This window comes from Abramis brama (genome assembly GCF_963993115.1).
Source record: "Abramis brama genome assembly, chromosome: 25".
Lineage (NCBI taxonomy): Eukaryota > Metazoa > Chordata > Actinopteri > Cypriniformes > Leuciscidae > Abramis > Abramis brama.
This window is the reverse complement of record NC_139987.1, coordinates 17,595,945-17,621,293: the sequence shown is the minus strand read 5'-3', so window position 1 is coordinate 17,621,293 and position 25,349 is coordinate 17,595,945. Positions and strand designations below refer to the sequence as shown.

At 36.8% G+C, this 25,349-nt stretch overlaps 2 protein-coding genes and 1 long non-coding RNA gene across 4 annotated transcripts; 2 read left to right on the top strand and 1 right to left on the bottom strand.

The window, feature by feature from the left end:
* Positions 1–1,063: 1,063 nt before the first annotated feature.
* Positions 1,064–19,582, top strand: col26a1 (collagen, type XXVI, alpha 1). Of its 2 annotated transcripts, none has more exons than XM_084104277.1 (14): positions 1,064–1,374; positions 3,549–3,671; positions 3,782–3,885; positions 15,718–15,779; positions 15,866–15,995; positions 16,191–16,298; positions 16,391–16,516; positions 17,687–17,770; positions 17,867–17,910; positions 18,114–18,176; positions 18,292–18,327; positions 18,494–18,538; positions 18,636–18,711; positions 19,022–19,582. In XM_084104277.1, exons 1-14 carry the CDS (start codon positions 1,232–1,234, stop codon positions 19,138–19,140), a joined length of 1,263 nt encoding a protein of 420 aa, XP_083960403.1. In that variant the 5' UTR covers positions 1,064–1,231; the 3' UTR covers positions 19,141–19,582. The 2 variants fall into 2 exon arrangements, with proteins under 2 accessions (XP_083960403.1, XP_083960404.1); XM_084104278.1 differs by having other exon boundaries at positions 1,070–1,374; positions 3,788–3,885.
* LOC311076242 lies at positions 7,127–11,397 on the top strand. Its single transcript, XR_014604633.1, has 3 exons — positions 7,127–8,891; positions 10,556–10,703; positions 11,291–11,397. It is a non-coding gene; the product is annotated as an uncharacterized lncRNA (long non-coding RNA).
* Positions 19,583–20,570: 988 nt separating the features above from the next.
* On the bottom strand, positions 20,571–23,189 carry myl10 (myosin, light chain 10, regulatory). The gene is made up of 7 exons (XM_084104279.1): positions 23,075–23,189; positions 22,460–22,546; positions 22,295–22,370; positions 21,697–21,801; positions 21,031–21,109; positions 20,900–20,948; positions 20,571–20,776 (listed from the first exon to the last, which is right to left on the bottom strand). Exons 1-7 carry the CDS (start codon positions 23,075–23,077, stop codon positions 20,672–20,674), a joined length of 504 nt encoding a protein of 167 aa, XP_083960405.1. The 5' UTR covers positions 23,078–23,189; the 3' UTR covers positions 20,571–20,671.
* Between the last annotated feature and the right edge of the window lie 2,160 nt (positions 23,190–25,349).

Here is a 25,349-nt window from a genome sequence, read left to right as displayed (position 1 = left end):
GGAATGGTTTTTGTCTAGTTGGGCACATTGAGGTTGATGAAGCAGCCATATTGTTATTTGAAGCAAATATTATTAAAATATTAGACATTCATTTCAAGATACTTATTTTTTTTGTCATTATTCTTTCAAAACAATAGCAATATACACTACCGTTCAAAAGTTTGGGATCTATAAGATTTTTTTTTTAAAGTTCAATTTAAATTTTTTTTTTTTTTTAAATCAATACTTTTATTCAGCAAGGATGCATTAAATTGATCAAAAGATGCAGTTAAGACATTTACAATGTAAAAAAATAAAAATAAATGTGAACTTGTGAACTTTCTGCTCATCAAAGAATTAAAAAAAAAAAAAAATATATATATATATATATATATATATATATATATATATATATATATATTTTTTTTTGATTCTGCTTAATACTGCTTAATACTTTCCACAAAAGTATTAAGCAGTGCAACTGTTTTCAACTTTGAAAAAAATAATAATAATAATTCTTGAGCATCAAATCATATTAGAATGATTTCTGAAAGATCATGTGACACTGAAGACTGGAGTAATGATGCTGAAAATTCAGCTTTGCCATTTAAAATATATGTAAATAGAAGTTATTTTGAATTGAAATAAAGTTTACTGTACTTTCAGCCTTGGTGAGCATACAAAACTTCTTTCAAAAACATTACAAAAGTCTTTAAAAGAAAATAACCAAACTTTAGTGTAGGAGATTCAAGATCTGTGGTATTAAAAAGTGGTTGACCAGCGGGTGGCGCTAAAGCCCCATTACACATTTTAAATCAGAACTATTAAATGTAATTTTTGCCCATCAGTTTTAGTATTATTATTATTTATTTATTTACGTATCAGCATTGTATTTAATGATGACATATCTATCCATGTTATGTTTCTCCTCTAGTTGTTTTCTCTGTATTTATTTTGCCATATACATTATACAGTACCACACCTAGACGGCGTTTTGATGTCACAAACCCCTGCAGCATTTTTTGGCCACGCTAACTATGATGTAGGCTAGTAGATACTAGATAGTCAGCCAAATATGTTATGAGACACAGCCAGTGTTTTACTCCAGAAGAGCGGATAGCATTTTGACTGTCTCGTCTCTCCTCCGTTAGGTCTCTCAATATCTCACTCAGGCGTTTAACACAACTTGTCTGAGCAGGACAACATCAGATAAAGCGCAGGGAATAAGCAAAGAGTTGTTAGACGTCGGACCATGCGTGAGGGATTTTGGAAACTTCTTTGTATTTTCATGTTGTCGCTTCGTCCTTTTAAAGCCTCAGCAGCTATTTATCAGGTTCCAGTGAGACTGCAGCGCACAGTGTCCGAACACAACACTGGAGCAAACACACTCAACAGGTAAACTCTGCGACTTCATGTGCTCGATGTGTGTAACATTAGAGAAAGAGATTTACTAACCAGCTGGAGCATCACTGGGTTATCAAACTGATTGATTTAAAGCTTTAACATTAGTATATTGCAGGATGATGGATTAAGATTAGTCGAGCATTTCTATTATTATCTAATCGAACAATATTTTACTTTTTAGAAATATTATTCACAACTGTTTATGTGGCTTACAACTTTTCTGGATATATATGTAACGTTAATGTGTAGGCTACATAGAAATACATTTTTGAAATAACCTACACAAAAAAAAAAAAAAAAAAAACTGGTGTAGGATATATTTATAACAGTTTTCACTCAGAAAATGCTAGTATTTCACAAATAATTACAATGAAACATTGAATTAAACATGACATTTAGAAAAATTAGTAGTATTTTTAAGTAGAAAGTAGAAAAGTAGTTTTAAGTAGAAAGAATGAAATAGTAATTTCTTGTAAAACGTACTTCAATAATCATTGTTTTATTTACGACTTTGAAAAATCATTTTACAGTGTACATCTATCTATCTCTATCTATCTATCTGTCTATCTATCTATCTATCATCTGTCTGTGTCTGTCTGTTGTTCTATATCTATCTATCTATCTGTCTATCTATCTATCTATCTATCTATCTATCTATCTATCTATCTATCTATCTGTCTGTCTGTCTGTCTGTTGTTTATTCTATCTATCTATCTATCTATCTATCTATCTATCTATCTATCTATCTGTCTATCTATCATCTGTCTGTCTATCTGTCTGTCTGTTGTTCTATATCTATCTATCTATCTATCTATCTGTCTATCTATCTATCTATCTGTCTGTCTGTCTGTCTGTCTGTCTATCTATCTATCTATCTATCTATCTATCTATCTATCTATCTGTCTGTCTGTCTGTCTGTCTGTTGTTTTATCTATCTATCTATCTATCTATCTATCTATCTGTCTATCTGTCTATCTATCATCTGTCTGTCTATCTGTTCTGTCATTCTGTCTGTTGTTCTCTATCTATCTATCTGTCTATCTATCTATCTATCTATCTATCTATCTATCTATCTATCTATCTATCTATCTATCTATCTACCTATATCTGTCTGTCTGTCTGTTGTTTATTCTATCTATCTATCTATCTATCTATCTATCTGTCTATCTATCTGTCTGTCTATCTATCTATCTATCTATCTATCTATCTGTCTGTCTGTCTGTTGTTTTATCTATCTATCTATCTATCTATCTATCTGTCTATCTGTCTATCTATCTATCATCTGTCTGTCTATCTGTTCTGTCATTCTGTCTGTTGTTCTCTATCTATCTATCTATCTATCTATCTATCTATCTATCTATCTATCTATCTATCTATCTATCTATCTATCTATCTGTCCTAAATATATCTGTGAAGACTCATGTGGACCCCTGATTGAATTCCCAGAAAAAGCACAAAACAAACCAAAGCGAAAAGTATTTATCTTAAAAATGAATAGTTCTTTTTCCCAACAGATGTGGCAAAATAATTTGTGGTTTGACATGCGGTTGAGGTTGAGCTCTTTAGTCTAGACGTGTAGAGCTTCATGTGCGTCTGTGGTCCGGTCACGACTCATCACAATCTGTCCTGTGAAACGAAGAACAATGACATGAAAGACAAAACGGTCACAAACCTGGGATATTTTGAATCACCTGAGACATATCAGAAAGGAAGTTTTCCAGGTTTTTTTTGTTTTAGTTCTTTTCAAGAACAGATGACAGACCCTTCGGGTGTTAAATGAATGTCGGGAGAGAATAAATCATTCAGTCTCCCATGGTAAAGGAAAAAAGATATGCTTGTGCCACTGAGAAGGTCTCTCTGAGGAGCCTCAGTCCACTGTGCTGTATTTCATTTCGATTTTGAAGTGAAGGAGCTTCATGAAGAAACATTATGGCACTAAAACTACTGAAGTCACATGCTTGTTTGTTTTGCAATGCCATGTGAGTTTTGTGAAAAGGAATTTTAGGAAAACTTTTATCACTCTCTACCTAATACTCTAAATTTCCATGATTTCATTGGCATTCATTTCTCCATGATTTTTTTCCTATTCGATATTTGACATTGCTGGATACTGATTGGTCTGGTCTTTGTCATTATTATTGTTTATTCATCATGGAACGAATAAGGAACCGGTGCCAGTACACAGTACAGAAGACAGTTTCATGTCAGACACAAAATGGGACAGAGACTGTTGTGCAGCGACTGTTTCAGAGTTGCCGATGGCCTGGACCATGTGCGAACCTCATCAGGTACAGAGAATAGAAGTGATCTTATGGTATAAACTGGATTATACTCTACTGTTCACTCTCACATTCACTAACAGACTCTGTGTATGCTTTGCTTTTCTGTATTTTCCCAGCTACAGAACTCTGGTGAGACCTGTGTACAGAGTGACCTACAGGAAAATCACTTCTCTGGAATGGCGATGCTGTCCGGGATTCCATGGGGAAGACTGCAGAGAGGGTGAGGGAGATCATTTCTCACCAATCTCAAGTTCACTGAAGTATTACTGAGGCATTTGAATGTCAGTGTGAGAAAAGAATTGTTAGCTGTTAGATAACATTTATTAGTTGTGCCAAGAAAATCATAACATTATCGCAGTGATTTTGTGGTTGGACTCTTTTGATTTGTGTAAGCAAGCAACCACATTGAAACCACACTGAAACCACCCAAGCATCGAGCAAGAGTTTTGCACGGGCAAACACCACTTACACTTGGCTTGGTGTGTCTTAGTGGGTGGTTCTTTTTCAAATTTTAGTCGCTTAGCAACAAGGACAGATCCTTTACATTCAGTTTGTGGGTGTGAATGTGAGTGACAACAGCTGGTCTGACTATGGGAATCAATCATCTGGTAGAAAAAGGGAAAGTGTCAATAATTTTTCCACTGAATGTATGTAGAAAGACCTCTCTCTATATGAGCACCACACACTTCAGTTCATTCTTATACTGGCATATATTAACTTGGAGAAAATCCATTTTGGATTGGCCATGTCACAAAGTATGCTCAGATTTTCCATGACACAAAAATGTGCAATCAAAAGTCAATATGTCTCAATATAAATATATTTCTTATATTCTTCCAAGACTAAATTATCTGTATATCTGATGTGATTCTATTTGTTTTTATCCTAAGGAATTTTAGGAGGAGTATCTGAGACAAGTTCTTTGGAAGTCTACTACTTAAATAATAGAGCCAATGCATCCTTTTCTTAACTTTTTGTGGGTATAAACACAAAGATCTGTATGTATTTTACCTGAGCCCCTTTCACACAGAGATTCCGGAAAATACATGGATAATGTATCCCGGGATTTGTCCCGGGATTGTTTGATTTTGGTTCATTCACACTTCCAGTGATTTTCCGCTCACTCACATCCCGTAAAGATCCCATAAAGACACGTGACGTCAGGATGTGGTAACTCCTGTCAGATGTCAGTTCTACTGATAACTCCTCTTCGTCATTTCTACACAAAGACGAGTCCATACTCCCCAGTAGCGCGACTCCCCGAGTGGCTCGTTCCCCATACGCTGTAGCATAGGTTGTAGAAATGGCACATGCGTCATCACTACGACACACCCCTTACGGCATTGGTCCAAGCTTTTGTTCACACAGGGCGCATTCCGGGACTGATCCCGATAATGTCACTAGGTCCCCATCCCGGCATCGATCCCGGCATCAATCCTGGGACGTGTTTGTGTTCACACAGAGGGCACTCTAGCAATTTTACGGCAATTTCCCGGGATAAACGCACTGTGTGAAAGGGGCTCTGGTAACCCTGTCTAATGTCAATGTCATGTCATATTGGTACAGTTACTTACACACTTTACTCCTAGAGTGATAATCATAATCAAAACCAGCACAGCTCTGGGTCTTTGCATATATGGGGAAATACATTTTAATTAAACTAAAATAAATAGCTGGAAGAAAATATTTTGAATTAAGGAAATGAGTCAATGCTTTTGATTCATTTTAATTTGTTTGACACAGCACAGTTAGATGTGGTAGAGGTCACAATAGTCCAAATAATTTTGACCCAATAAGGATAATTGACCCATGACACACATTCCCATGTTTTTCTTGATGCTGGTTTAATGAACCTCCTCCCCCCCACAGCAGACACACTGGCCCGTCTGTGGTGTCTCTTTTCAGATCATCCCCTTTGAGATGTGGATGATTTAGTTTGGGTCAAATCCAAGGGCGCCACGATCTCTGACATGTGAATAAATCAGAAATCTTCATTCCCCATCCCTCTCTCCTTTCTCCTTCCTCCTCCCTTTTATCCCTCTCCATTGGGCTCATAGCTTCAGCCTGAGGCTGTCAATCCCCTGGGTCTCAGGCCCCTCTGTGTTTGGTTTATTTAAGAACATATTTTTGGACTTTGGATTGTGACTCGTAGTCAAACAGCTCAAGTTAGGTCAAAGTCAGTCGTGTGAAATCCCAACATTTCCATTTATTGTGTGTAATGAGGCCTAAAGAAGAATGCCGTGTCTGATTTCAGTCATTAAAAACATTTTTTACATTTCCGGGTTTGGAACGTTGTTAAACTAAATCAGGGTGAACTTGTACATGGGTCGATGACCATTGCAAATATAACCATTATAATTATTTTATTGCATTCCCATTTGCTCCAAAAGCAGCTGTATTAGAAACCCCATATTTGAATGGAAGGGTAAAGTATAGTGTTATAAATGTACTCTTCTTAAAGAAAAGTTTGTGGAAAGGGTGCTTTATCTATTACGAGGCTCTAAATGGGCGATTCACACCCATTTTAAAACATGAAACACATGAATCAAATGCAATGGGAAATTATGGGAAATGTGGAATGGGAAAATAATGCAAGGAATAGACCCAAGCGCACAGCCATCTTTAGAATTTTGTTTTTGAACTTTCGTTTTTGCGATAGCTCTGTATATTTCTATTGCATTGCTGTCGAAGAGTAATTAGCTGGTGAAGAAGTGGATTTTCTTATTGTAGAGTTAACTAAAGTTATCATGAAGCGAATGTCAACAAATGCAATGCAACAAATTGAAGGTCTCAAGACACGTTTTTTTAAAAACTTCTAACTTAAGCATGAGTTTTCTGAACGCAGTGTCAAGACACAAGACACGAATGGTCAAACACATCCATCTAGGGAATGTTTCATGATGTTCATTTCATGTCCATGTATTTATTCATTCGGTGAACCATTTACTAGCAAGCTGTTGTCATCAGGCAGGATTCAGACCTTGGTTATAGGAACAAGCCAAATGTAAGAGTGAACAATCCAGCTAAATATATAAACAGAAATGCGATAAGAAACTTAAACTGATTCATTCTCCCCTGGAGTTGTGCTTTAGATGTTTATTCATATCACTTTGACAGTTATTGAGAATTGCGTGACTATCTGTGGTCATGTTGAACCACATTAGTGATGTTTAGTCGTTCAGGAATGTACAGTGTCGAAAATTCATGTGCCTTGTATTAAAAGATACCAGTGTGATGAAGTTGTTTGTTCATTAATGCAGCCCAGACAAAGAAATCTTTCCCGTCTATCAGATTAGTCAGCAAAATGCTGTACTTTTTGTTGCTGTCCCTCCCTCGGTTAGTTTTGTTTTGTTCTTTAATGGATTCTTTGTATATTGAGGCCAGTTCTTCTCTTGATCTCATTCAATTTCCATACAAGTATGTCAAAGACTTGGATATTCTGATCAGTTGTGTTTAACTATGTGAAAAGTATAGCTTCATGTTTGACTAAGAATGAGTAGACGTCAAGGAATGCAAGAGTGCAAAGCTGTTGAGGTGTGGGAGGATGGTTGCAGCTGGGATCGACAGCTGTAAGAGATCCTTTGTCCCATAACGGTATTCCAATTGTCACTAGCGAGGAACTCCCAGAGATAGCATGCAACACATCAAAAATCTACTGTTATGTTTTTGTATTTGATGTAAAAAATGTAATTGATATCTCCTAATTCAGAGGTTTTTGAGCTTTTTGTGATGTACACTAACAATCAAAAGTTTCATGATCTCTAAATCAGCATGTTAGAACGATTTCTGAAGGATCACGTGTCACTAAATACTGAGTAATGATGCTGAAAATTCAGCTTTATCATCAGGGAAATATATTAAAATAGAAAACAGCTTTGTAAAATTTCACAGTATTACTGTTTTAATCAAATAAATCCCTTTTTGATCAAATAAGAGCCTTGGTGAGCATTAAAAACTTCAGAAAATTGTAGACTTTTGAAACATAAAAGACTTTTGAATGGTAGTGTAGAAATACGTTTCCAAAAACTGACTAACTACTAAAAACAAATCAAATTATTATCTGAGAAATCTTTACTTTGATTTGCAGCTTGTATGTACTGTATGTTTTTCTACCAACTGTTAGAGTAAAGATAGATTACCTGAGGATCAATAAATATTATAAGCATATTTATGTTTAGCATATTTAATCTTAATTTAACATATAACTTCAACAGCTCAAAAAAATACATTTAGCAAAATGCTTTTCTCCTTAAATGTTCTGCGTACCTCTCAACTGTTTTTACCATTTGGTGCAGCTCTACTTTTTTACTTATTTAGTCTAACTTTTATGCATGCTGCACATAACAGTGGTTTGGGGGGATGGAGTTAGTTAGATCCCTAAATGACAGTCTAAACAAAAAGTTGGAGTGTTTTTTATAAGTACATTTACTAAACAGTTAATTTAATACAAGTATATTCATTTTATCAACAGTACTACATAATATTATGTCTCCCTGAGGGTTCCTGGATTCCAGTTTGAAAACCACCAAACCCTGATTGTTAGACTAAAGGCATTAGTCATTCATGGGAACTATTCCCATCAGCAGAATTACTTGGGTACTCGAACTTCCCATAATGCCCTGGTCAGGGTCTTATCTATATCTATATAGTTTACTCCAGCTGTCTTTCTTACTACCCCCCATACCAGGTTTCCAGAAGGCCTGGCAGAGTTTCAAATCTATCACCTGCTTTAGAAATTCCTTTATTGAGATTGTGATCAGTACCCCTAGCTGTGGGAAAATGGGATGTCTGTGGTGTGGTATCTCATGATTGATGAGGACGCGTGTGCTCCAGCCCCCTCAGCTGCCTGTGGCGGGTGAGATCATCTCATTTCTGTGGTGGAGCACAGATGGACAAGCCAATGCGTTCTACCTGTTCATTAGGGTAACTTGTAAAGACTATGAACCCAAAACTGTATCTCATAAATGCATGGTGAATGTAATCAGTGTGCAAATTATACAGTGACCAACGCCAACAGACACATTCATGACCAATAGCAACACGTTCTTTGGGTTTTTCAGTATCCTTGTCAACATCTGTTGCTGTTAGCTGGCGCTTGTTTTCGCTGACTGAACATGTCAGCGTTTGGCGGGTAGTGCAGTGCCTGAGAAGTGACATACTGTAATCTGGTGATTGTCTGCATTAATCAGCGTCTGTGTGGGTGCAGTGAGAATTAAGCATTAAAGGGTTAGTTCACCCAAAAATGAAAATTCTGTCAGTAATTACTCACCCTCATGATGTTCCAACCGCGTAAGACCTTCGTTCATCTTCGGAACACAAATTAAGATATTTTTGATTAAATCTGAGAGTTGTCTCACTCCTCCATAGGCTGCTATGTGACCGAAACTTGCTGGCCCAGAAAAGTTATTAAAGAGATCGTTAATATAGTCCAAGTGACTCCAGTGGCTCAATCTTAAGTATATCAAGCGACGAGAATACTTTTTGTGCGCAAAAACAAACAAAAATAACGACTTTATTCCACTTTTCATTTCCTTCTCTCTGGGCCTCGTAGTGTTTTTGCGCTGCGCGTCTGTGTTGCACGTCATCACGCATCACACACATGACCGGCGTCGGCCAATAGACGAATCCGAAGAGCGTTCTGTGTAGGCTGCCATCTTGTGGCGACGCCATTACTGAGCTGTTACTAGTATAAACAAACCTCCGTGATAACGCACCCTCGATGACAGCTACAGCCAGGCAGAATGACTTGTTGGGTTGATGATGTTAGACAGTGGGCTCCAGTCACAGATGAAGGTACAAACGATCTTACAGATTATTTATGAAAATAGCTTGGCAATAACTATGCTAGCTAGGCGAGCTAACGAGGAAACTATAAAAAGATCTGTCCATTTGGCAACAATAAATAAATGAATATCAAATAAACGAATTCATGTTTTTCATTTGTGACCATTATTTATCTCATTTTCACATTTCAAAAGGAAAGGGTGGTACAGCTAACTGCTAGCGTTGTTGGTTCTCAGAGTGAGAGTCAGTCAAGCAAATCAAACATTAACAACAGACATAAGTTAAGTAATGTTACTACTGCCCCAACGCGCCCCTTCGGTTGTTTTAAAGGTATTCAAGAGTATTTTCTCCTTCGCCGGGCATCCCATGATCAACAAAATGCCAACTACAGGTCACTGATAGAGGGTCAAAATGATCTGAGCTCCGGATGGTTTGGTTAGCTAAATAATGCACACTCTACCAGATGATAAACACATAGTTCTTAAAGGACCTGTCCGATTTTCACAGACCATTAACAACACTCATACTGTACAAATAACTGCAGAGGAAGAATAGGAAAGTTGTAGATGTAACGTTAGTGACAGTCGTAAATCGCGGGCTGTTTATTCCAGTGGACGCAACCAAACCAATAGGAGGCAATGGCGCAACGCTACCCAGCAACAGCTCAGTAATGGCGCCCGCTTACTTCCGGTAGTTTCGCCGGATTCGTCTATAGTGAGCCTACGTGGTGACGTGTAACACAGACGCGCTGCGCAAAAACACTACGCGAACCAACTAGAGGTCCAGAGAGAAGGAAATGAATAGTGGAATAAAGTTGTTATTTTTGTTTGTTTTTGCGCACAAAAAGTATTCTCGTCGCTTGATATACTTAAGATTGAGCCACTGGAGTCACTTGGACTATATTAACGATCTCTTTAATAACTTTTCTGGGCCAGCAAGTTTCGGTCACATAGCAGCCTACGGAGGAGTGAGACAGGGCTCAGTTTTCATCAAAAATATCTTAATTTGTGTTCCGAAGATGAACGAAGGTCTTACGCGGTTGGAACAACATGAGGGTGAGTAATTACTGACAGAATTTTCATTTTTGGGTGAACTAACCCTTTAAGCAACTCAAAATGTCTTTTGGTGCCTGCAGTGTCTCTAGTTAGCAAAACAGTATTCTACAATAAATGCAGTGTGGAATAATTAAGATTTTTAAATGTTTTTGAAAGAAGTCTAAAAAAAAAAAAATTATTCCAAACTTTTGACTTAACGGTGCGTGTCCACGCTGGCACCGCTGTAACGTCTCCGCTTTGGGGTGTGTCTGTTGCGAGTGTGTTTAATCTAAGTTTTTTTCAACACACGGACAGTATAATCATCAGCAATGTACGCGATTACATTTAGAAATAGACAAGCTTTGTTTTCAAATGCACCAAGCAAAGATATCCTTTCAATTTTATAAACTTTTACAAACCCAGCCAATATAATCACAATGAACACATCCAAAATAAAATCTATAACATATATATAACAACTGCAAAGCGTCTAATTTGTAAACAAAATGATTTACGCACTAAATCCAGCATAAACTCCGGCACAATTTGCATATTTTTAAACTCTCAAAACAGACGTCACATCCCGAAGCTCACAGCAATTGGCTGCCGACCGCGTTTTTCGCTTGATATTTGCATAAAGTCGAGAACTGCCCAACCTTTTGACGCTCTTGGTCGCTCTCAACGCTTTCTCCGGTCCGCTGTCAATCCCAAAATGCAATGCGAGAGCGTGAAGCTCGACTTCCATAGGAATGAATTGAAAACGCTCGCTCCGCTCCGCTCGCACCGCGCCAGTGGACACGCACCAAGACCCTTGCACCGAAATTCGCGTCCGAAATTTTCGCACATTAAAAAATAAATATGACCTCACGTTATGTCAATAACGCTTGTACACTGCCTCCGAAACTTTCGTCCATAAAAAAAAAAATCTAATCAGGTTTGATTTTCTGCGTTTTTCGCATCCTTAGCAAGCATTTTCAATGGTGTTTTGACAATTCAGAGCCACCGAATCACGAAAGCGAAAAAACGCATGCGATAATTTCGGACTCAGTGTGTAAGGGCCTTTATAGTGTATATTTATAAAGAGAGTATATTATAGATTAATATAAGTGATGTATATGTATGTAAGATGTATAATGTACTATGTTGCATCTTTGTAGCTCTGTGATCTGATTTACTTGTGATTTAACTTTTTGTGGTTACTTTTGAAAATGTTTTTGAAATATTTATTGAATATTAAGTTTTAGTGATGATAAAATGTATTACTTCTTACTTTTTAGTAAGCCAAACTTTATTGTCTTCGTTTTGACTTTCTTTTAGGGTTTGAGCCTAAAATGGGGGTGAGAACCTCCAAAACCCCCTGTAATTTCCACCATGAACAGTGTTGGATAAGTTACTCTAAAAAAGTTATTAATTACTAATTACATTAACAGTGAAATTAGATTACAGTACGAATTACTCTCTCCAAAAAGTGTTGCGTTACTCATTACCAATTACTTTCTAAATCCCATATCAACCTCGACCAGTTGAACAATACAAGGATGAAACTGCTCTTTTAATAAATAATATAAAATCGCATAAATTCTTCTTGAAATGATTATTCTCTCTATTTAAAGGGAGAAGGTTACATTTAAAACATACATTTTAACATAAGATGTTAAATTTTGATGTTAAATACACTATTGTTTTATGTAGAATTGTTTTATACAGTGTTCAAAGCAATTACATCAGAAGTAACTAATTAAATTACAGAAAAATTAAGAGTAATCCCTTACTTTTTCAAGGTAAAAGTAATTGAATTACAGTAATTAATTAGTAATGCATTGCACCCAACACTGACCATGAATATAAATTAGTCTAAATAATCACAAAGTAGGGCTAAACCAAAATGATTAAAATGATTATTTTGCTGGAAATTATTACTCTTATTAAAATACTCTTATTCAAATTTTCAGACCAAGAAACACATCTGATCCAGTTGGATTGTCCAAGTACCACATGGTCACCAACATGGGCTATGCATAATAGTCTAAAACAATATTACAAATCGATCAGAAACATGAACATCACAATTTTAACAAATGCAAGACAGCACAGCTGCAAGGTGTTGTGGTTGCAGCTGGAATCAACAGCTGTAGGAGATCCTTTGTCTCTCAACATTATTCCAATTGTCACTAGAGAGCAACTCCCGTCTCCCAGTGATATTATGAATTAAATGAAATGTCAAATGTAAATTAAAATGTTATTTTAATTTAGTTATTTATGTAGGTGCTTCACAAACCAAATAAGCAAAAGCAGACTCCTGCAATTACGTGAAAGTGCATTTTAAACTAAATTGAATTTAGATTTGTTTAGTCTGCTTGTATACTATACGCTTTAGGGGGATACAATTTCCAGCGAATGAATCCCAAAGAGGAATAGCAAGCAATTACCAGTCTTCCTGCAATGCATGTGCCCAAAGTATTTGTTTGAGGGCAGATACAGAGACTAAAGCTCATTACTAACAAGTCTGCTTGTATTTAGCATAGAAAAAAAGTTAATGACGCACAATAGATCTGGCAATACAGCTTATTAAAATTCTGTATAAAACAAATTCATTGCGTCGCATTTTACCAATAAACCACTTTATAAACTGCATTCACCCTGGAGGACATGCAGGAGTATCTTGTGTCTTCATAATCTCTGAAAACCCCATCAGTCTCTGCCAGAATGCTGTTAATGGGTGTGGAGTCTTAATGTGGTCAGCTTGCATGTGTGATTTGTGTATTTGTTCTTCTTCTTGAGTCGCGCTCTGGTTTGGTACATCAATACATCACTGATGTCTGCGCTGGCACGTGTTTGCGTAACTTTATTAACCATGTCAGTTTTAATAAAATCGTTGTGCTAGTTCCAAAAAAATGTAGGCCCGATTAAGCCTTCCCTCGCATCTGCAGAAAGCATAACGGTCCAGTGTCTGCAGATCCCATCGTGCTGCTCTTCTTTACAGCTGATCCGTTGGGTGTTTTTCCAGAGTTCCCCAACGTTCGTTTGTCCACTGATCTGAGAGCGGTCCGGTATCCAGCAGAGCCCTGCGTTACGGCCAAGGCACAAAGAGAACAGGCATGTCAGAGACAGCTGAACATTTCATTCTACGTTTTCATAGTCTGCCAAACTTCAACAGCGCTTTAACTTGCACACAGCCTTCTGTCATACAGCACCCAGTGCCATGGAGTCCCTACAAAGTAAATATTACAGAACTAGTGTTTTATATTTTATTTTTTAGCATAACTGATATAGAGTGAATGGCATTCTTTGGGTTTCCCAGCATGGGTGTTTCCTCATGAGGAGACATGCAGTAAGCATTGCACTTTAATGCAGTCCTTATGGCCTTCCACCTCGGAAAACAGAGACATGTCAACTTTCCTGCACTGTTGGATGTGTATATTGCGGTGAGGAGTGACAAATTTGTTCCTTTGCGCTTCATGGAATGAGCTAATGTCCCTTCATGAGGTTTGGCATCCAAACTGTTGCTTTGATGACACTGTGACATGCTTGTGGCCTTTGTCAAGTCAATTGAGAGCAGATGATAAAGCTTGTAATGTTCTAAATGTCTCATTGGAAGAAAATAGAAGTAATGATGTTATGATAATTTCATTTTTTGTTGCCAAGTAGTTTGCTGCGTACTAACTAAAATTAGCTTTGGTCTATTAACCACCCACATTTTCCAGTAGTTTAGATGTTTTTAAAGTAGTGGAAGTCTGGTTTATTTTAGTGGTCCATTTGAATGTACACAAATGAGTCCAAAAATGAGTCCTGTACTGATTTTTTTGGTATTTTATGTCTTTTAATCCAAATTTAATCTTCAATTCCTTACTATGTTTCAACCAGGTGGTTAGTTTCTTTGTTTTTAGCTGTATTTAGTTCCTGATGGATGAAATCAAGTCCTGTTCTACAATTTTTCTCATTCAATTTCACAGAGAAACAAAGACCGGGCTTGGTAAGAATTTTTTAAGTTTTTGAAAGAAGTCTTTTATGTTTTATTTGTTCAAAATACAGTAAAAACAGTAACATTGCGAAATATTACAATTTAAATGCAACTTTTTTATTTTCATATATTGTAAAATATTATACCAGTAATGGTAAAGCTGAATTTTCAGTCACATGATCCTTCAGAAAACATTCTAATATGCTGATTTGGTGCTCTACAAACATTTATTTATTATTATCAAAATAACTTTATAACATCATGAAAAAATAATGTCACTTTTGACCAATTTAATATGTCCATGCTGAATAAAAGTATTACATATATCAAATAATATGTAAAAAATGGGTTGCAAACAGCAATTCGTGTTTACATTAAAGTAGCTTCCTCAGCTCAGCATAATCAGTTTTTGTGTCTGAGACATTTTGTATTTTGTGAACATTTTGTTGTAAAGTTTCATTTCTAATCCTATTATCTGTTTATTGCATTTCACATATAAAATTTCACCACTAAGAGATCAGCTGCCATTCATCATCGTCTCATTTCATGCCAAATGATTCCCAAGACTCTGCTGTCTTGGAAGATCGCTCTTCCTCCACAGAAAGGTCCAGCACCTTGCGGTTTTCTTCAGCTCCTGACCTGCTCTGTGCTGTGAGGAGTGTCTCTCTTAAAAGAGAAAGGTGAATTTTGGGGAAACCCAGAGTGAGATATTTCCCTTCACTAGGTTTCCATGCATATGGAAAACCACGGCTGGCCAGTGTCTGGTTTTCCTGTTCCTTATCCTACCCCAGGGAGGGATGTCAACCAAAGATGTGATTGAACTCATTTAGTGTCTCTCTAACAAGTTCTCGTTGTTCACAAAGCAACACTGAGCATACAACTGATATATTGGTTTCACACTGAGGTTTTGGGATTGATTTCATTTTTGGACTACAAGTCAGTGACTCTGGAAGGATCCTTGGAATTTTTAAGGACAGTATGAATGAATGTGTCTCTGTTACATTCATGGTGAGAGCATCACACTAACCTCATTCAGATCAATTCTGTTTACCACTTTGACTAGTATGCAATTATAATATTGCAAAAACGGAGCAATCTTTAGATTGAATGATCATAGATTTGACTTATGACTCAACAGATGGCTGAGAGATTTATAGCATTTGCTTAATCCATTCACTCTGTGCTATATCATTTTTTATGGTGAAAAATCCCCCTTTCTCTGCTGTCATAACACGTTACCTTAACATCTCTTTTTTTGCATTCATCCCTTTAGAGTGCATGAACTGTACTGGTTATGCTGACGTCAAAGAGCGCTTGAGTGTCATCGAAGCTCAGGTAAAATAGAAATGTAGGCAATCTCTTGTGTTAACCAGTCACATTTAAGTTAAGATGGTAAGAGTGTGTTTTTTCTTTTTTAACAGATAATGTTACTGAGAGATGCAGAGGCACCCCCTCTCCCTATTTCCAGCCAATCACCTGAGAGAACAGCTGATAATGAGGTGGACAGGGCACACCCCTCACCAATAACACCCAATGCCATTGGCCGACCAGGTAAGAAAAAATGATGTATATGTTTTACTATACTGTTCTTTAGGATGTGTAACTTCATATGATATTTATCGGTTTTATTTAATTTTCTTATTTATTTTATATATAAATATATATCTTAAAATATATAAAATACATACATATTTATAAATATAAGTTTTAAATCTTTTTGTTTTATATTTTATATTGTCTTCCCAGGACCAAAAGGACAACCAGGACCTGTTGGGCTCCCAGGTCCCCCTGGTCCTCCTGGACCTTTAGGAAAGATAGGGTTTTCTGGAAAACCTGGTCCTATGGGACCTAGAGGTAAGAACTAGCTCTTTAACTTGACTGGGAATATTAAAGCAAATATTTTCACTTAGCTTCACAGCTCCCCTGGTTACATCTGATCTCTATAGGACCTCAAGGGCTGCGAGGTCCTCCAGGAGAAAGAGGCCTTCCTGGTCCGCCGGGGCCTGCTGCACCCTCTCCCTTCTCCATTAGGGGAGACGTTTTCACTCTAATGGCTAAACAACATGGCGAATGTGAGTACAACAGTCCACATTAAACATGCGGTTCACTGTCTAAATTTTTTGACATTTATGACTTTAAAGGGTTAGTTCACCCAAAAATGAAAATTCTGTCATTAATTACTCTCCCTCATGTCGTTCCAAACCTGTAAGACTTTCGTTCATCTTCCGAACACAAATGAAGATCTTTTTAATGAAATCTGAGAGCTTTCTGTCCTTCCATAGACAGCTATGCAACTACCAATTTGACGCTTCAAAAAGTTCATAAAGAGATCGTAAAACTAATCCACATGAATTGAGCAGTTTAGTCCAAATCTTCTGAAGAGACTCGATCGCTTAATGTGATGAACAGATTTAATTTACGCTTTGATCAGCGAACATAAACCTTAAGTTCAACTTACCCTGCTTGACGTGCGAGAACAAACCTCACTGGTTCTTGTGGAAGCTCAAACGTGCTGTGTAACATACGAGAATGGTTCTCACACGTCAAGCGAATATGCTTGAGCTTCCGTTTACCACAACTGATGTGTGAGTTGATGAATCTTTATAAATAAAATGAATAAAAGAATAAATTAATAAATTATGAATAAAAGCCTAAATTAAATCTGTTCATCAAATAAAGTGATCGTGTCTCTTCAGGAAATTTGGGCTAAACCGCTCATTTCATATGGATTAGTTTTATGATCTCTTTATGAACTTTTTGAAGTGTCAAAGTGGTAGTTGCGTAGCTGTCAATGGAAGGACAGAAAGCTCTCAGATTTCATTAAAAAGATCTTCATTTGTGTTCCGAAGATGAACGAAAGACTTACGGATTTGGAACGACATGAGGGTGAGTAATTAATGACAGAATTTTCACCATTATTAATCAGGGTTAAAGAAAATAAGGAATTGAATACGGAAATGATTTGTAACAGCAGCAACCTTTCAAATGTTATTCTCAAAATGACCATAAGATGGCAGCATTTGAGTAGTATCAGCTTTAAACCTCTCAGAGCCCTGGCTCACTTTAAGAGTCTGGTTGGCTTCTGTCTGTCAACAGTTAATCAGAGTCATTTGTTAGCTGTCTGTGAAGCACGGATAACCCAAAACAGAACCTGAGCAGCAAATCCTACTGAACAGAACAGCGGTACAGCGGCTCAAATCACATTTGCTGCAAGTGAAGTTACATTACATTACATGTTTCAGATACGGATAGTGACTTTGCTGCCTATCGTGACCTTCAGACTTTCCTTGGACCCCCAGGGCCCTCCGGCCCTCCTGGTCCGCCAGGTATGCCAGAACACCAGAGCATACATAACAGTTTCACCTGGTATCACCCACCTATTTCATCACACATTTAATCTTCTATCCATATGTGTTGAACAGGGCCTGCCGGACCACCTGGACACCCAGGTACCCCGGGGAAAAATGTAAGGCATTTTTATCATTATGGAATGTATTTAGAATAGGATAAATAGAAAGAGTTAATGATATATTTAGTGTTCTTGCAGATTATACATGAAATGTGCTCTAAAATAGTATGCATTTACAGTTTGAATGAGGAAATAAATAAATGAACAATACATATGGATGTATAAGGCACAGTGCACTTATTATTTCACATTCATCATAGGCTGCCATAAGCTTTTCAGGCACACCAGGTGACAGGGGACCTAAAGGAGATCCAGGAGAAAGAGTAAGTCCTACATTTAGATAGAAATTACATCTTAATCTTATACATTTTGCATTTTAGATACAAATGTAATGTTTTTTATTTGGGCTAATTAGATTGTATCACTCTATTTTCAAAGGGTCCACTTGGAATAACAGGAAAGCAAGGGCAGCCTGTGAGCGCAAATACTGGATTGCATTTATATTTATAACAATTATTTATGAATTTAATCAATTCATAAATCAATGACTTTATTTTTCAATGCATTTCATTTTTATAATTAAGATAATTACATTTAATTAAAAATTGTTTTTATTTTATATATATATATTTGTGAGCAGGGTGTTCCAGGTCCTAAAGGTGAGCCGGGAGAGACTCCAGGAGAGGTAAGGATGATGCACAAACAAATGGGATAGTTTTGAAGTTTTGTATGTGTAGTTATGATGATTTATTGTCACATGCTAAAGCTCAGCCTTCTTGCAGGTGCAGCAGTTGAGGGAAGCACTGAAGATTTTGGCAGAGAGGGTCCTCATTCTAGAACACATGATCGGCATTCATGGTGAGAATTATGGATTAATATTAATTATAAGTTTATAATTATGGAGTTATAATTTATAACTAGACTCAGTTGGATTCCAGAGCGTCATTAGTATCCCATGACATATGCTGTCAGCTGCCAGAGAGGTTAGCATCTGCAGCAATTATTTAGTAATGACTTTAAGGTTGCATGAGGATGAATTGCTTTTAAGTATAAAATTGACATCAGAGGACCATAAATATATAGCCAACTATTTATTTTTAGACACATGCATGGTTACGCACCTTCTTTCCCTTTATTTTTGTTTCTTTCGTTTCATCACTCTGCCCAGATACTCTGTTGGACTCTGGTTCTGGAATAGATCTCCTGGCAGACTTCATGCTAACAGGCAGTGCTAAAAGTGTTGGTGACGCCAGACCCTCCTCTCCTCTTACTTCAGACAGAGAGTAGCCGGACTCTGTTGGGTATGAAGAGTGAATAACAAACACAAGACCTTTATCTCCTGTCTGTTGTTCTGAAGGACAGATCACTCAATGTATATGTTGATGAGTATAATGAAAGTGGCACTGATCTTTTCTATTTTTTAATTACTTTATGTAGTGTATGTTTAATGGTAATATTCTTTCTGAAAACCATCTTCATTGACATTCACAATCCATTCATCTTCTGTAATGTGATGTATTTCAAGGGCGGGCCTTTATTTTATCCATCAGGAATTGATTGGATGTTGAAAAGTGGGCATTACTTACAGAATAGAGCTTGCTAAAATGATGACTAACTAGCTATTTTGCTATTGGTTAGAAGTATCCAAGTGATGTCAGCAGAAAAAAAGGTTATTTTATAGTAAGAGCAAGTTATTAGATCTTGATTAAAGATGATAAAAACTGAATAACATGCACCAATTAATCATTCACAATAAGAACAGAAACACGCATTAACTGGAATCAATTTTCAGTGACTTTAAGTGTGTATTTACTGTAGTTTGTTTCTTTTATGATAGGAAAAGTGCAGGATTTTGGACTGGCAGGATATCTGGGGTAATTTACATGATTATACGAACCAAAAATAGCATTCTTTACACTATTCATTTCTTAATGAGCTTTATGTGGCATGAATGATGATTTTTGTATTGTCATTAAAAAAAAGTATAGTCATAAAAACTTTCCAGAAAACAAAAAGGGCCCAATTTTTCTTGTCCTTTCCTTTTTGTTTTCTGATCGATGACCTAAGATGACCTCATGCACATTATATATAGCACTCTTAGCAGTGGCTTTGTTTGAAAACGCTTCAAGTCTCAAAGCTCACAGCAACCGTAAAAAATACACTAGAATAGAACTTTAAAACCAAATTTAGCCCTTTGCCTGTATAGAAAGGGCAACGTCTACCACAATAAATTGTGTTTACACCTCTGCTCACCTGTTCTTATTCATAAAGCCTATCATTGACTCGCTGAAAACCCAAAATGGCAGAACGCACCCAGGTCTGCTATAAATAGGGTTGTAGTGAATAGCCAGAGAGACACAAAAGGCCCTGTTGACCTTGTTCGCAGAGGACCGTTCAACACTCCATTGTGGCTTTAAGCTTATTGTTGCGCTTGAGCTTTTGTAATCCCCTCAGGAGGGAACAAAATCTTTCTGAATCTTGGGCTTTTTCTTGTTGTTGAGTTAAGAAAGAAACCATGTCTGAAGTGTTTGTTCAAAAAGTTTCCCACAGTAAAACTTTACGTTATTGAGAGCCAAAATCTGATTGTTTGTATTTTGATTTTTGACTTTTTAAATACATTTTTTATGGGAAACAGCATTTTTTTTATTTACTTATTTATGGATGGATGGATGGATGGTATTTTAGCAAGTTTAAACCCTCCAACAACAACAGTTTTTTTTATCTCTTTATTGACAAAAGGCACAGATACAGAGCTTAAGAGGAAGACAACACACAAAGGGACATGAACAAACATGGAGAAACATCGGAAATGTAATTTTTACTCTTGTTCCTTATCCTCTCCGTGGGTGATGACGTAGCACAGGTTTTTGTAGTCCAGGTTGCCAGCCACATCCAAGGGGAAGTTTGTGAACATCTGGTTTACCTAGGTAAATTTTGTAAAAATGTTCTTGATTAAAATGCATTTTTTATATTAAATATAAAATTCATCATCAGCATCTCAGACAAACTGTGCCTTTGCATTTCAGAAGAAAGAAAAGTATATTACCTCAGCCTCAGTAAATTTGTCAGCCTGGGACATAAGGTGATATTTGATCCTGTGAGGAGAAACAAAAGAAATATATTAAATGCTGTGTATTTCAAGGAGACTTTGGACTTTAAAGTCAGTGATTTACTTACTCTTCTCCTTTAAGGATTCCTGTGCCCTCTGGGTCGAAGATCTTAAAGGCATTGAGAATAGTCTCCTCGGGGTCTGTACCTGTCAGTCACAGAAAGGTAACAGATTATAGATTATTCTGTAACTATAATGAATCAAATATACTCTTATACATGTCAAAAGCTTAAAGGGATAGTTCACCCAGAAATGAAAATTCTGTCATCATTTACTCAACCTCAAAGTTGTTCCAAACCTGTATGAATTTATTTCTTCTGCTGAACACAAAAGCAGATATATTGAAGAATGTCAGTAACCAGACAGTTGACTTCCATAGTATTGTTTTTCTCCATACTTTGGAAGTCAATGGGGCCCATCAACTGTTTGGTTACCCATATTTTTCAAAATATCTTCTTTTGTGTTCAGTAGAAGAAAGAAATTCATACAGGTTTGGAACAACATGAGGGTGAGTAAATGATGACAGAATTTTCATTATTGGGTCAACTATCCCTTTAATTAACAAAGATCTGAGTAATTGTTGGAGAAAGTTGCACTCAAAATCTATGCTTCTGATGCTAAACTATACAATTCATATATCAGTATGCAGCATGCCTGATGTCTGCTGGGTTCTGCTGCTATTTACACCTCATTAGCATGATTATCATTTCAATTCTGATAAATTTGATTCTTGCCTTTGAGCTTCTCTCCAAACATGGTGAGGAAGACGGTGAAGTTAATGGGGCCGGAGGCTTCCTTTAGCATCTCGTCAAGCTCATCGTTGCCAACATTGAGACGTCCTGCCAAACACGCACATACAGAGATATACATTAATACAGAGTGCCACTTCCTCTGATATGGAATATGGAATTCGAATGTAGTGGGAGTAGACCATAGATATTTAATGCAATAAAATACTAATGAGACCAGATTACAGGCCCAGGGAAAATAGCCTAGGTATATTTCGCTTTACTTTTTGAGGGGAAAAAATAACAAAATGTTCTTGAATTGTTGTGCTGACATTACGATTTGTAATGGAAACATATTTAGATTATAAACAATTATTAAATTAGAATGTATATGAATTTATCAATGGTTTCATAGAATGGTTTTGCATCTAAATCTGTTAAACAGTGCTATAATCACATTTAGGCTTCACAACATTCAGTAGGGGGCTAAAGAGGAGCCACTGTAACCCTTAGAGCAATACTCTTATTAGTTCAATAGGATAAACACCTTTAAGTATCTCCAGTATTTACACTATGTACATGCATTTAGTGAGGCTTCACACACCCAGAGCAGCAAATGTGTCCCTCAGGTCGTTTTTGTCAATAAAGCCATCTCTGTTCTGGTCCATGATGGTGAAAGCCTAGAGAAGCATTCAGATTTACAGAGGTAAGTACCAAAAAATATGCTCAAATAAAATGTTTAAGTAAGTGAATCCTAGAAATGACCCACCTCTTTAAACTCCTGTATCTGTGACTGCTCAAACATGCTAAACACATTGGAGCTGGCAGCTTCCTTCTTCTTGGCCTTCTTTGGTGCCTGGGATTCAGAGCAAAAACAATTTAGATGATTTTTCCCCTCTGCCTTTATGCTATTTAAATGTAATTTTGAAGCACATTAAACTTAACAATTCATGCAAAAACGACATGACCCGCAAAGACGTTTGCTATAATACACTTTAACCGCTCTACGGCACAAAATGAACTCTGCCGAGTTTGACATTGAGAGCTGTCAAAATGTGGCCCTATTCAAGCACATCATGAATTTAGTTGCATTTAGTCCGAAATGTTACAAATTAAACACAAATAGGCTATATATTGACTCCTGGAACAGTTACTCACTGAAAAGTTTCCTGAAATTTAAAGAAGAAAAAAAAGTTGCTCTCATAACCAAGATCTAGGTTAATGAAAATGGCCCTTTTTAAAAGATATACATGTACAAAACCTTCCATTGCATGTACTTTCTAACATAAAATACAATATTCTCTCAGTTAGAAGACCAACGCCACTCAGTTTCACCACCATTTCCATGTTAAGATAGGACGAAGCAAAGAGACACGGTTCCTACCATTGTGAAGAGCTTCTCTTTACTCTGTTCTTGGTCTCAAAAGCCTGAGGGACACTCAAACATCGTCGGTTTCCAGCTATATATTGGCACAATTGGCTTGACGGCCCACCTGTTCTATGTTTAGACAAAGGAGGAGGCACAAGAGAAGAATACTTGCCATATAGAGAATCACCAACCCTACCACCCCCCAGTTATTGTTACGGACAGATGCTAGGTGATGTGATCAGAGTGTGTGGGCTTTGCTATCTTAGGATCATTGGATGCACCCTAACCCCCTAAGACTCTTCTACACGCCTAATGTGTCGTTTAAAGTCCGTGTGAAGCCGGCTAGCTTCTCACATCAGTGCGTTTGGTCAGATGTTGACGCAATGTCTCCGCTACATGGATTACTTTAATTATTTGATGCCTTGTTACATTGGTGATCAGTATAGACACTTTTGACCAGCTTACAAGACACAGTTAGGAGGCTTATAGCACAGTCTAACTTGAGTGTATTCGATGAGAATCAAACATTCTGAAGAGATGAATCCGAGAAACATTTATTTATACTTTTAGACTTAAAAGTATGCTTAAATGGATGCAACAGCAGACAACATACTCATATATGCATCTGTTACGTCGTGCATTGCATTTTTATCACTTATTCTTCACATATTTTATATTCATTGCAACTATCTACTCTTTTTATTCTGCTCAGTTACACACATTTTTTTTGTACTATTTGATTGTATTATATTTTGTACAGTCTTTGTATGGGGGAGAATGGGGCTATAGTTGTCACACTTTTAACTCTGTTGATTTATTTTAAACATTTATTATATTTTTTATTTATTTTTTAAAATATCTGCTTTGGTCTACATTGTTATTAACTGAAACTAAAACTGCAACTAAAACCAATAAAAAAAAATATTGCCACATATTGCTTGAAATAAAATAAACGTAAACTGAAACAAACTTAAACGTAAGCAACATTTCTCATTTAGTTAAACTTGTTGTACTAAAATAACTAAAAATAAAATAAAATAAATAAAAACTATATATATATATTTTTTTTTTAAAAGTAAAACAAAATGTTAAAAACTATAGTATCTCAATGATACTATCTATCTATCTATCTGTCTATCTAGTTCTATCTATCTATCTATCTATCTATCTATCTATCTATCTGTCTGTCTGTCTGTCTGTCTGTCTGTCTGTCTGTCTGTCTGTCTGTCTGTCTGTCTGTCTGTCTGTCTGTCTGTCTGTCTATCTATCTATCTATCTATCTATCTATCTATCTATCTATCTATCTATCTATCTATCTATCTATCTATCTATCTATCTATCTATCTATCTATCTATCTATCTATCTATCTATCTATCTATCTATCTGTCTGTCTGTCTGTCTGTCTGTCTGTCTGTCTGTCTATCTAGTTCTGTCTGTCTGTCTGTCTGTCTGTCTGTCTATCTATCTATCTATCTATCTATCTATCTATCTGTCTATCTGTCTATCTGTCTATCTGTCTATCTGTCTATCTGTCTATCTGTCTATCTGTCTATCTGTCTGTCTGTCTGTCTGTCTGTCTGTCTGTCTGTCTGTCTGTCTATCTAAACAAATTACAACACATTTTTTAAAAAAAGTCCCAAACATATGTATAATTGGACTTTTCCAAATTCTGATTTTGATTTATCGGCACGTATAGGGCAAACCAATCGCATATTATTGGAATCCACGCATATGGAACTCATCCGTTTGTATCCAGTCATTATACATGTGAGTTGTAGTCAATCCCTTGGCTTTAATTCAGCATGCAACTCTTTTGAACATATTGTTTCTGCTTTGTCTCCCATTATCTGTTGAGAACAATTGGGCTGAACAAAAGCCATTCTCAGCACTACAAATATAGCCAGGCATCCCATGCTTGCCAGATTTAAATGTGCTCTTGCAAACAGCCAAGTAATGTGCCGTCAGACTGCCGTAAATAATCTGTCCAGCTATCCTGGCTCGACAGCAGGCTGTGTAAAGCTTGTTTTAGCAGTGTCCTCGCAGACAACTGAACGAACACTGTCCAAAAGAGCTGCGGAGAAGAACTGCATCATGGGATGCTAGGAATGCCACTGTGATCTCCTGCTTGGCATTGTGCATGTGTGTGTGTGTGGAGTGTGCTGTGTGCCCATGTTAGGAGTGTGACCAGCAGGTGGGGGGGCGAGAAGGAGTCAAGGTCTGCTTATGTGTGCTAGCAGTAACACAACTGATCGGGAGCCTGGCGGGGAAGTGTCAGCTTCCTACAGCTGC

What these genes read in the sequence shown, in the direction of transcription:
- myl10 (XM_084104279.1), bottom strand. An exon ending in GTTTGGAGAGAAGCTCAAAG is followed by an intron (nt 21,110 to 21,696) that starts GCAAGAATCAAA and finishes TGTGACTGACAG; the next exon opens with GTACAGACCCCGAGGAGACT. An exon ending in GGAATCCTTAAAGGAGAAGA is followed by an intron (nt 20,949 to 21,030) that starts GTAAGTAAATCA and finishes TTCTCCTCACAG; the next exon opens with GATCAAATATCACCTTATGT.
- col26a1 (XM_084104277.1), top strand. Translation starts at nt 1,232, where the DNA reads ATGCGTGAGGGATTTTGGAAACTTCTTTGTATTTTCATGTTGTCGCTT. An exon ending in CCATGTGCGAACCTCATCAG is followed by an intron (nt 3,672 to 3,781) that starts GTACAGAGAATA and finishes GTATTTTCCCAG; the next exon opens with CTACAGAACTCTGGTGAGAC. An exon ending in CAGGAAAGCAAGGGCAGCCT is followed by an intron (nt 18,328 to 18,493) that starts GTGAGCGCAAAT and finishes ATTTGTGAGCAG; the next exon opens with GGTGTTCCAGGTCCTAAAGG.